Below are 12,192 nucleotides of genomic sequence, written 5' to 3' on the forward strand. Positions count from 1 at the left end.
ATCTGCCTCTTGTGATTCAGTGTGCTTCTCTATAAATGTCTGTTTATGGACATATATTTATAGAGAGCACACACAGACTCATGAGCGCTGTTTCCAAATAAACCACCAGAGAGCAGCATTAACTCACATGTAACTTATCCCACCATCATTCAGCTTCAGCCGTTTGTTCCTGTGCTGTTTTCTTTCATGAATAAAGCAAGGCACACATTTTGACATGTGGCTAAAAGCAGTGCCATAGGAAATCGTTCGTATTTTTCACAGAATAAGATGAAGTCTAACCTTAGTGTTTGGGAATCTAGAGCCAACAGCTCAGGGTTGATACAATTAGTGGAGCGGATGCTGGATAACGACAGGAAATCCAAGTAAAATCCAGGAATACAATGGGATAAAATCTGAAGAACTGATCCGTTTCAGTGGATTATGATAACCTCGTGTCTTAACACGTCTTAAGACCAAGATGGCGGCATTTTCAAGTTAATTCGGAGAAAACTAAAAAGTTGAAGGGGTAAACATATGTTCCATATGTTCTACACAGTTCTGTTTAAATGGAAACCAAGGCCAGTAATATCTAAACCATCTCCAACATGTTTCTTGGCATGTCCTGCACTTTTCGGGACCTGAAATCCTCTGAGCACTCTCGACAGCTTTTTTCCTTGGCAGCTGCCCCGTGAGTACAGTCTTTTTGGAAACTAGTGTGCAGCATCCAGACCGTTATGGTGTGTAGCGGCAGCTGTGCTCCAGACAGCGTGTCAACCACAGATTTAACCTAAACTGTGTCGGCATAGCTGCTTTATCATTTTCTCGCGAGTGAAATATGACTTCAGACCTGGTTATATCTGTCTTGTCCTGTTCAAACAAGCAAAAAATATGAACTGGACTGTAAGAGTTTGACTTGCACACCTGTTACTCTTTTAATTACAGCATGCTTGGGGAGATTTGGTGGAGGCAAAATTCAGATATCAAGTTTGAATTCAAGACGCTTTAAAAAAAAGGGCTGCACAGCGATGCATTTTGTTGCACTGCTGACTGGATGAAGAAGGCCCTGGGATGGACAGATGGATGGACAGACAAACAAATGATTAGACAGATGAACAAACATTGATGGCTAGATGAGTGAAGGGAACTCTGGATGGGTGGATATAGCTTTTTGACAGTGAAAACAGAAAAAAAAAGTCTGGAAACACTAATCCTTCTTCCAAATGTTTACAGAAAAAATACTTAAATTCCAGACCTTTCCTGGTTCAAGTGGGTGGATTAAAGAATTGCCAACGTATTTTATTATTATTTTTTTTTTAATATGATCAAAATGTGGGGCAAAACTCTGAGTCGAGCTTTTACAAGAAGATTCCAGGCCATCTCTGATGTAAACAAAGCCTCTGCATGCTGTTCCACAGTCAATGAGCTGTTTGTCAGGCAGCCATGTAGTTAGATTAGCTGTCCCAGCGCGTGAAGCCAACAGTGAAACAAATGGAGCCGAGACAAATGCAAGCTTTCGGCGGCATCCTTCACTGCTGGTGCACAAGGGTCCGCTGAGCAGTTGTAGCAAAGCCCTGGGCAAATTACACTAAGCAAGTCTGCACACGCAGTGCATACACACATGCAGATGTAGAACCTATACAGACCTACAAAAACAAGGAGGATAAGGTGACATTTGATGAAATCCTTTTCTAATTTGACTTTGGCAAGTTAATTAAATCACAAGAGGCAAGATATACAGGAGGAACACAATCTCTGGAGTCAAGAAAAGTCACATCAGCACAAAGCGTTGCCTTTTTAAATACTGTTCTTCTTCTACATCCTCATTAGTGGACATTCATGCCAGTAATAAATTAATGTAGGTTAAAAAAAATAATAAACTATTTTAGATTTTGACATTTTTTTTCAAAAACATCAATATTTAATAATATTTCCCTTAGCTGCTGGCAAAAAGAAAAATCAATAACTTATAATTCTGAGAAGTAGTCTTTTAATTGCAAGCGGGCAGAAGTCCTACCTTCTCCACTTTGGGTGCTAGAGCCCCCTGGGTGGGAGCGTGGGAGGGACCAGGAGAAGGCGGCTGCAGCGGACTGGCTGGCTCACCGTTGAGAAACACGGCAGAGACGTTGGGAGGTGTGAGACAGGAGAGAGGGGAGGAGAGGGGGAGGATGGGCCGTGAAGCCGGGGAGGAGAGCGGGGAGGGGCCTAAGCTGGGTCCTGGAGACACCATGGAGAGGGGACGAGCCGACTGGCCAGCGCAGCGTGAGGGAGAGGAGTTCTGAGGACGCAGTGGGGAGATGGACACAGTGGGGCGCTCTGGACTTCCAGCAGGTGGACTATGGACTAAATAAAACAAAACAAATGCAAGGGTTGCACTAAGATTGACTGAAATCAGGAAAGTAATGTTTGAAATAATCATTTTTTAATGATCTGACTAGTAATCTGCTGATACAATCATTATGAATGTATTACCTTTACATCAACCTTTATTACTTAATTCTATGGACATTTGCTATGCATTTAGGTAAGAAGTGTTGTAGTGACCAACAATAGCAGGAAAACAAAAATAAGGTTTCAATTATATAGTCAAGAAAGGAAAAAAAGAAAAAAAAATGAACTACCTCTAAAGCTAAGCAAATTTAGTTCAAAATATATCAGTGGAATAAAACCTTAGCACCATCCTACCAACATCATGGTTAAAAGCTGGTACAGTGCTTACAGTGCATTTTTTTCCTGTTTTTTAGTTCATATTTAAAGACATCCAAACAAATTTGCAAAAAGGAAAACGAAGAACTACCAAAGATTCTCAGAAGCTGAACCAACTGGTCGAAAGTGTCAGTTTCCTAGTCAAATTCCCTTATTATTGACATTCTTACTAACATCTTTAATTTAAAAGACAAATCTAAACCCTTAAATTGTAAAATCTTAAGTAGGTCACTCAAAAATAAAAATCCATATAAAGATAATGGAAAAAACAATTGAGTTTTCCAGCCACCTGCTCTGCTACACTGCAGCAGGCTACTAAAAAAAATCCTTCGTAGAGGTGAGCTGGTCATGTGATGAAACCACTAAATGCCAGAACTATGCACATACTAAATTTTGTAATCGAGACCAGATGTGTGTCCGTGTGTGTGTGAGGGAGAGAGAAAAAAGACACAAAGCAACAAGAGAAAAGGGAGGAAAAAAAAGTGGAAAAAAACGGGGAGAAAAAAACGAGGAGCTCTGTCATTACGCCTCCATAAAACAAAAAGCACAGTGATGTCATTCGGCTATGTGCTTGTCAGTTTGTGAGTTCACTTGAGTGTGTGTATGAACGTGGGTGTGCACATGTCTGCGTGTGTGTGTGTGTGTGCGCGTGTTAATCTTGGCAGTGCTCTCTGAGTGTGTACTCTTCAGCCTTCCCAAAGAGACCTTCAGCATTATTTTCTCAGAGGGAGAAAGAAACGACACAAAGAGAAGGAGAGAAAGGGGTATTGAAGGGATGAATAGACTCCGAGTGGAAAGCAAGGTTGATATGATCTAGACCTTGTACTAGTGCAACAGTGTGAGTGTGTGTGTGTGTGTATATGTGAGTGTGATTGCTTGTAGCACAAATAGTAACACTGAAAGATCAGAGCACCGCGTTTCAGTGTTTTTCACATGTGGGGTTAGCTTGCATGTTTGCTTGGATAAAGTAACGCTGGAGTGTTGCTAAATCATCCTGTGCTGCAGCGTATTTCTCAAGCATATTTTAAACAGATCGGGTCATATTAGTGTTATAAATGGATCTCGGTGCATAAACGAGTGGGAAAACCTAAACTCAGTGTCTCCAATAAGTGCTAACACTTTAACAAATGTCCTGCCTTCTATTAACAAAGTATAGTTTAGTTTCCCTAACTCTTTTGGTGTCAAAGCACAACAACAAAGCCAGGCTCAGTGGAAGTGATTAATCGTATCACCTAATCGTAACTAAATAATTATGTTTCCTATGCATAAAATGAACTACTGACTTTGGCTTATTGATTTGGTTTTGCCACAAGAACTGTTTTTCCATGTTATTCCTAAACATAAAAAAGTACACTTCTTGCCAAATCTTAACACTGAAGTTTAGTTTCCTTAAAAGGATCTTTGTAGTTTCATTTCCTGTTAGCATGGATATTTACACATTCCTATTTGAGTAAATACAACTGAAATGATAAACTTAGAGCAGCCAGATACTTCACCTAAACCTAAACAAGAAGCTTTGCACACTACGCCTAACTTTAACAAAGAATTATTTGAATCATTTAGTTTCCTATAATTTAAAGCCAACAAACGAGCAAATCTCGCCACGTGCATAAACAAAATCTAAATAGTAAATTATCTAAAAAAAAAAGTAGTTTCAATAATGGGCTGTGGAGAACCTGAATAGTAAACAACCTAGATTTATTCTTAAAACCTAAACTATCTCCATGGTCCAACCTTCAGAGTAATTTAATTTTCTTAGTTTGTGGCATTTACAACTGAGCATGAAGGTAATTTCAGGGAAACCAAAATAATTTATTGCCTAAAGCCAAACAAGAATCCTCATTGCCTGAACTCAGTAACGTTGCTTGGTTTTCTGGCATTGATTGGAGTTTAAACCGAACAAATAAGCCACTCAGATTAGGGATGCACAATACACTGCCATCACTAGTCTTGACTATTGTTAGTCATTTTTTAGCAAATTGGTCTCAGTCTCGAAAAGCAAAACCAGGCCAATATCAATAATCACTGTTTGTCTTTATCTTGTTATTGTCTGAGTGTTTTGGGAGGCAGAGTGGTTGTCCATGTGGTATTTGTTTGGGCATGTGACAGAGATAATGAATCAGTGCAGGAATGTCAGTGGTGTGGTCATTCCTTCATGGTGTCACAACGGTAGGCGATAATAAATACAGATACATAAACATGCAGAAATATATTTTTGTAATAAAAAAAAGTACTGCTTATCAGCCATAACAGCAATATTTATATCGAACATCAATATCAGCTCAAGTTTTTATGTTGCTGCATTCCTAAATCAGGCTTGTTGCCCAGCTCTGGGTTTCTTCTCTTTGCAAGTCAGTACATAAAGTCATCCATTTATTGTAGCAAAATGCTCACAGTCACTGTTATACAGATTTTTGATTAGCGACTATAAAAATGAGAAACATTAAAAAAAAACAAAAAAACAAGACAAATGTACAAGAGAAAGACAATTAAAGAAAGAGGACGTTAACTGGACCTGTGCCTGCTATAGTAGGTACCTGGATTAATGACTGTTCGATATTCCATTATTTTCTAATCAAGAACAAAAGTGGGTAAAATGCTCCAATGTCCTAAATGATAAGGACTCTGCTGCTTGGAGTCAGTAGCCTGAGCTGAAACTGTGCAAACAGCATTAAAAAAAGACACATATTTAATTAATCTCTTTTATTTCTATCAATTTGTTAATTAAATATTCAGCAGGAAGAATCCCTTCTTCTTTGACATCTTTTCAGGAAACTTCATTATGCTGCAAATACACAAGTTGTTGTTCAGTTTATGAATGAAAAAGGTTCAATTTCTATCATTTTAATGTGTCCAAATGAATCGTGTGAATTAGATCCATCTGAAAACAGCTTTTGCACACTCAAACTGAAATTTGTTGATTTAAGTCAAAAATACACACTCTACGTGTTCGTGTTTCTGCTTACCCAGCTGCATTGACGTGCGGGCCTGATTGGCCACATGCTGGCTGGAACGCAGGCAGTTCTTCAGCTGGGCGGCGGCAGTTTGTGGCGAGGACGCGGGGCTGACACTGTTGACGCAGTTTGCTGAGGTCACGAGCGGAGTGGCGGGACGAGACGACGAGGGGCCGGGAGACCCGGGGGATGAAGGGTCTGAGATTTTACCCGCCGCTTGACTGCACCCACTTCCCCCTCCTCCGACTGGACTGGACAAACTCGAACCTCGAGGAGATGCAAGTCCAAATGGAGCCCTTCGAAAAAGAGACAGGAGGAACAAGTCCATTTATCAGTTGACCAAATGGTCTGTGTTTTTTGGATTTTTGTGTTCATTATGCTTTTAAAATCACATTCAAAATATATATTTTTTTAATTCAGCTACATATAAAACGTACCCACCAACATAAAATAAGTAAAATTAACATAATTGGACCTTCATATAGTATTTACTTAACTTGCGTGTCATCATGAAAATGGTAATTATACCACCTCAAGTGGCATTGAAGCAACCTACCAAACTGGATGTTTAAGATGACAGCCAAAAACCTTCCTATATATTGAAATTATATTTGTAGTATTCTCATATATTGTATGTAAACAAACATATTTTTAGATTTGACAGATTTCTTAAACTTCACAGAAATGGATGAAGCTAACGAAAGGCCAACGATGATAATAAACTTTTTTTTTTTAAACCGTTTTAAAAAATGTGGTTTTCATATGTTCCTGGCTTTGATTAAAAAGCTTTTTAGTGCACCGTTTCTCAACTTTTTATTTACACAAATGGATATTACTCAGCTCATGAATAATGATGAGCGATAACAGGAGAAAAAAGTAGGGAGGGATTTTGTCCGTTTTACATACATTTGCACTAGAGTACAGCTAAAGAGTTGACAACAGTCTTAGATTCTAAACTTCACTATGTCCCCCTGGTCTGTGTGACATGTAATGGTAGCCAATCTTATTTCAATATTCATCAGAAACAATACAACCTTATGTTGTATTACTATTATGTAGCTGCAGCAGTCTAGTTCTTATAGATATTCAGTACTAAAGGTATGGCCAGGTATTGCAGAAGTATAGGCATTGTCTGTTAGTGTTTCATGTCCGCTTCCAACACCAGGACAAAAACAACACTTCTGAGTAAAAGTGTCTCCAACCGAGACAAATGTTACATAAAATCACATTAAAAACATGTAGTGGAAGGAGAGTTTTTCTTCCTTTTTTTGTTCCTATTCTACCAGCACTTTCTCTACTTGTGTCTTATATCTCATCATGAAATCATAGTGCCAGTTTCACCACCAGGCACTCCTACCTCGAAGCTCCATGCTATTTTTTTTACCATCTTATTAATTCATTCTTTGTTTTATTGCTGCTGAATGTGGATGCTGTGAAAAATAGCCAGATTTTTTTTTTTTTTGGCAACAGCAATCCGTGCCTAAGAAATACATTCATTGACATCAAGAGAGAAATGATCCAAGAATGAGTCCATGAGGAAAACATGCTAATTTGAAACAAAAAGGGTCCCTTTTTAAAAAAAAAAAAAACAAAAAAAAAAGGAAAAGAGAACTGAAGAGAGCTATTCTCATCTGATATTAAAATTTAGCTCAAAGCGCCACATTTTGCTGCAAGCATTGCCATAGGTACTCTCCTGCTTGTTGGGCACAAAATATTAACACTGATGCAGGTTTTAGTTCATGATAGCAGACTAGATGCTGCAAACAGTACTAGTAAGCTCTGTCAGAGTGAGTAATGTCACTATTATTGTCTGACTGGTGGATCAGCACGATGTAGTGTCCTGCTGCATCATATATGCTGCTGCAGGCTGCTCATGTTTCTGTCTGCAGAGTGCTGAATGGCAGAACAGTGAACTGAACATTATTGACGCAGCGGTATTCACACTCTTATGGCTTCCCATCGACTTCCCGTCAGACACATACAGAGTTATGGCTTTCTACGTGTGTGCATGCGAGTGTGTGTGTGTCTCAAACAAAAGACACAACTGAGTTATTCCCAGATTATTTGATTTCAGGTTCTGTATGGATATCAAATAGTCACTACATGCATCTGGTTCTTCCGCATGCTTGGCACAGAATGCTTCCAAAGGTCCCTACAGATGCTTTAACTCCAGTTTGTGACCATAAAAATGACAATAAATGTCTGCGGAAGACTGTGGTTGCTAGTAGTTCAAAGCCATTCATGTGTCCTTTTATGAAATCAGGCTGCCATGCACACAAATTTGCGCTTAAGTCTTTTTCTGTGTGTGAGCAATTTTGAAAGCCTCTCATTATCATACAGAGAAATTTCTGAGCTGCACTGCAGACAAAGGAGGGGGTAGTAAGGAGGGAGGAGTGGGAGGAGGAGAAGAGAGTATGCTTGCGTAAAAAATAACAAATTGCCTCTCATTTGATTATGCGTTCATCTTGCCTCGCTCTCTTTTTTCTCTCTCTGAGATTGCATAAGCGCCGAATGTGAAGCAACCATTCATACGCACTTGAGAAGTAAACCTGCTGTTCTGGCTGCAGTTTTCTCTCTTCGTATGATGGTTTTGTTTTTTTCCTCTTCTTCTTCTCCAAGCTGTATTGTTTTGTTTCAGCCATCTCCAATTTTACACTTCACAACCGCATTTGATCTATCTCTACATCTATCCCTTTTCCCTGTGTTTTTCCTATTTACAACGACCGCCTTTAAATGTATCACCTTTAAATAAAACACCTGAACTGCTCTTTAAGCTTGGATGTGTCATAATTCCTTGCAAAAGACAAGTCCTTACATTTTGAGAGGTTTCAATATAAAACTTCAATGGATTTTATTCTAATTTCTTGTGAATTGATCAAACTGGTCCAAGAACATCAGTAAACAGCAATTTTCAAGTCTTGCCAAAGACTGGATTTTAAGTTGGACTTAGATTCTATACCATTCTAACTCAAGGACATACTTTGATCCAGCATACAGCCAGAGCTACATTCCAGGTTAGCTCTGGCTGCATGTTTGGCATCCTTGTTTCTGGAGACTGAACCTCCAGCCCAGTGTCAAGCAGTCTGTGACAGGCTTTCTTCCAGTACTGCTCCATATTTAGTCCCATCTATCTTCTCATTAGTGAGTCATGTAGTTTTCTGACCATAACATCTTCATCACCCTTATTTTTCCAACAGTAGCTGTCTTTTTTATTGGCATTTCAGATTTTAACTGCGAATAATTCAAAACCCTTGAGTTATTTTCTTTCTAATTAACAAATATGTATCACTTTGTGTGGGCCAACCACGTATAAATCAAGCAAATTACATCAAAGTTTGTGGTTGTACCGTAGCAAAATGTATGCATTTTACAGCAATGATTTTACATTTTAAAACCAATTTTTCTTCAGGTATTTTTAATTAAACTTTTATGTGCCAAATCGTTGCACTGCTTTAATTTGTAGAATTCAGTTTTAAGTGGAATTACAACAAATATGAAAACAAAACAAAACAAAAAAAAAACAATAAGGAAAATTATTTGCCCAAGACCAATTTTAGTAATGGTCAATTTTAATAATTTTTTCTTCAATTCTTTTCAACCGATCATTCCCTCTCAAGACGGCCAAAATAATAAGAAATACTGAACATTAGGCATCAATTATCAAAACTATTTCTGTTTTATCTCTATATCATAAAGACAAAATATCGCTGCTGTTTTGTCTAACCTCCACTAACCTGGACACGGGAGTGACGTAGTTTCCTGGAAAGACTCCAGAGGCGGCAGTTCTTAGTGAGGTGCCTTTGAACCATCCATCCTGACACTTCTCTGTCACTCGGTACATCTCCCCCTTCCTTAGCTCCAGCTCGTCAGCTTTCTGGGGCTTGTAGGCGTATAGAGCTAAATATCTGGACAAGAAAGGCAGTAGGATGTAAATTCATTGTAAAATTGAGTAAAAACATTGAAGGATTCATCAATGTTTGCAAATCTCTTAGCGGGCATCTGAAATCATGCATCTGTACCTAATGATCTGATTAAAATCTAATTGCCAGAATTAGGAAAAACACATGCAAGCTTAAGCAGTTTGTGGTATCATCAAGATGGCTCAAAGAAAACAGGAACATAATCTCCAAAAGGAAAAAAGAAATCGCTATTTTTGCCAACATCCAAAATAAAATGGGAAGCATTTGTTAATGAGTAAAAGTAATGATGTGAGAAAGGACTGTGCAACTAATTAAGCTAATTCAACTAAATCAACTAATTTTTAATCAGATTTTTGGCTCAAAAAGAAAAAAAATCACAAAAACGCTGAGGGATAATAGATTTGCACTGCCGGGTTAGCAGTGCAAATCTTTGGTAGCCTAGGGGATTGGTTGGGGTTAATTACATAATTGGACATTTTTAAGGTGAAGGCCTACATTATCAAAAACGAAATTCAGAAAATTATAAATAGAAAAGCAAATTTTGGAGAAAATTTACATTTATCCCTCATAAGCACGATAAATGCAATGCATTTCTAAGCTTAAGGAGAAATTTTTTATTAATTTTCAGGATTTCAATCATGACCAAAATTATCATGACGGTAATTATTTTAGAAATCTTGCAGCTTTACAAGTACATTATTATCAATAGTTCATTGCAGAGTTCAAAGTCAAGCAATTCAAGCTCACAGACAACTGAGCGCCACTCATTGTCTGTCTGTCCTGAATGACTTCGTCTTTGTGATGCTCACAAAGACATTCTCAGCCAGAACTGGATCTTTGTCAGCATACAAAGACAAACATTTTGGTTTGAACCTCCCACCAATTATTGTTCATTGTGATGAAATACTTCCTGTCTGTTGCTCAGATGTTCATGTGTTTTTAAATTGTTTTTTTTATATTTTTCGTTAGAAAAGATAAAAATCAATTCTCAATGAATATACTTGGCAAATATGCTGGGGAAATAACTATATTTGGACAACTGTTGCATCCAAAAATCCATATTTACAGAACAACAGCAGAGGGTCATATTCTTCAACTTAGGTTAGGAGTGCAAGCTGTCTGTCTCCACTTAAAAATAACAAACCAATCCAGCATTCAGGTCATGTCTCTGTGTGTGTGATCACTTGAGGCTGACTGAATGGTTTTGCTTCCTGAATGGGGAGGCTTGCTATAAATGCATGCCTGATCAATAAGTGCTTGTTTACCGGTTCAGAAGATAAATGTAGTTCATATATATATTTATATTTATATACTTTTATTCTTAGATGGATATGACTAAGTCAGTAATTGCCCCCTGTGTAAACATATAAATGAGCTCATGGACCTGTCTCCGGGAGACATTTATAGTCCATAGCGCCAGACTGGATGAGATCGCAGAGTAAACAAGCCATATATGTGCTACCTCCTCGTTACCATGGCAACAGATGTGGGGACTGTCTCCCGTCTCCCCTTGGCAACAGGAATAGTTGCCAGGTCAAGATGAAAACGTAGGACCTCATCAGTGGGACAAAGCCATTCTGTTTTGGTATGTGTGTGTGCAGGTGTGTGCGTGCGTGTACTTGTGTGTGTGTGTGCTTGTGTTCCTATTAAGCTACTGGGAAGGTGATATTATTAAAGCCGACAATGCTGCTGGATTTGAATCACATCCCGTTCGAACGATGGCGATGATGTTGTAGACTCACAGATCTCAGAGTCTGGGCTTTTATGTGTTCAGTGAAACAAACCCTGAAGCTAAATCTAAAAAAAAAAAAAAAAACACCTTTGTTTATGATCATGAGAAGAGTTTGCAAGTACTTGGTAAAAGTGTCTAATCAGCAAATGGGATTTAAATAGTATGACCTGATTTTTTTTTTTTTTTCTTTTGTGATAATTTCTTACTCCCAGTTAAATCGGTTTTAAATTTAATTAATTAAATTACAAAAAATGGGTTTGAAGTTATGGGTTTATTAATCAAGAGAAATACCCAAACCAAGCTGACTATATGTGAGTTTAAAGTCACAACAATTGTGAAGAAATCACTTAAATAGAGAAGGTTAAAAGATCTTGAAACGCAAAACATCATGCAATGATCTAAAACTCAAGAAGAGAATAAATTTGTTTCTGATTTTTCCCCAAACTATTGCTGAAGCCCAAGATTTAAAGAAAGAAATTCTGATGAAATGTAAGTTGTATTCTTTAAAAGTTGTCCACTTCTAAAGCATACTTCTGGTCTAAAACTAACAGCACTACAGAAAAAGAAAGTCATCTCAAGATAATATGGCAGATGGCAGTGGCCTAGTCAAAGTCTAGACTTTCATCTCACTGAAATCCATTAACATGGTCTAACTAGGCTATTGTGCTTGAAAACCCCGAATTGTGGAGGAATTAACACAATTCTGTAAAGTTAAGGGGGCCAACATTCCTTCACAGTGCAGTAATAAACTCATTGCTTGATATTGGAAATGCCTGACAGCAGGTGGGTCTGACAAGGATGGCACTATAATAATTACATCTACAGTGGGCTGATAGATTTTCTATCAGCCCACTGTAGATCAGGCTAGTTTATTTATTTTTTTCCCTTAAAATGCTTTTGGCAT

At 38.1% G+C, this 12,192-nt stretch overlaps 1 protein-coding gene across 1 annotated transcript in view; it reads right to left on the bottom strand.

Annotated features, from left to right (window-relative positions):
• The window catches only part of sh3rf3 (SH3 domain containing ring finger 3), a 112,643-nt gene that overhangs the window by 10,998 nt on the left and 89,453 nt on the right, over positions 1-12,192 (bottom strand). The window contains exons 6-8 of the mRNA XM_088001852.1: positions 9,371-9,541; positions 5,649-5,932; positions 1,994-2,319 (exon numbers count right to left, since the gene is read on the bottom strand). Of these exons, the coding sequence (XP_087857978.1) occupies positions 1,994-2,319; positions 5,649-5,932; positions 9,371-9,541 (781 nt within the window). The remainder of the gene's footprint in view (positions 1-1,993; positions 2,320-5,648; positions 5,933-9,370; positions 9,542-12,192) is intronic.

The sequence above is a fragment of the Poecilia mexicana genome, unplaced genomic scaffold (genome assembly GCF_051168715.1).
Source record: "Poecilia mexicana isolate PSO_F unplaced genomic scaffold, ASM5116871v1 scaffold_2, whole genome shotgun sequence".
In the NCBI taxonomy this organism is placed as follows: Eukaryota; Metazoa; Chordata; class Actinopteri; order Cyprinodontiformes; family Poeciliidae; genus Poecilia; species Poecilia mexicana.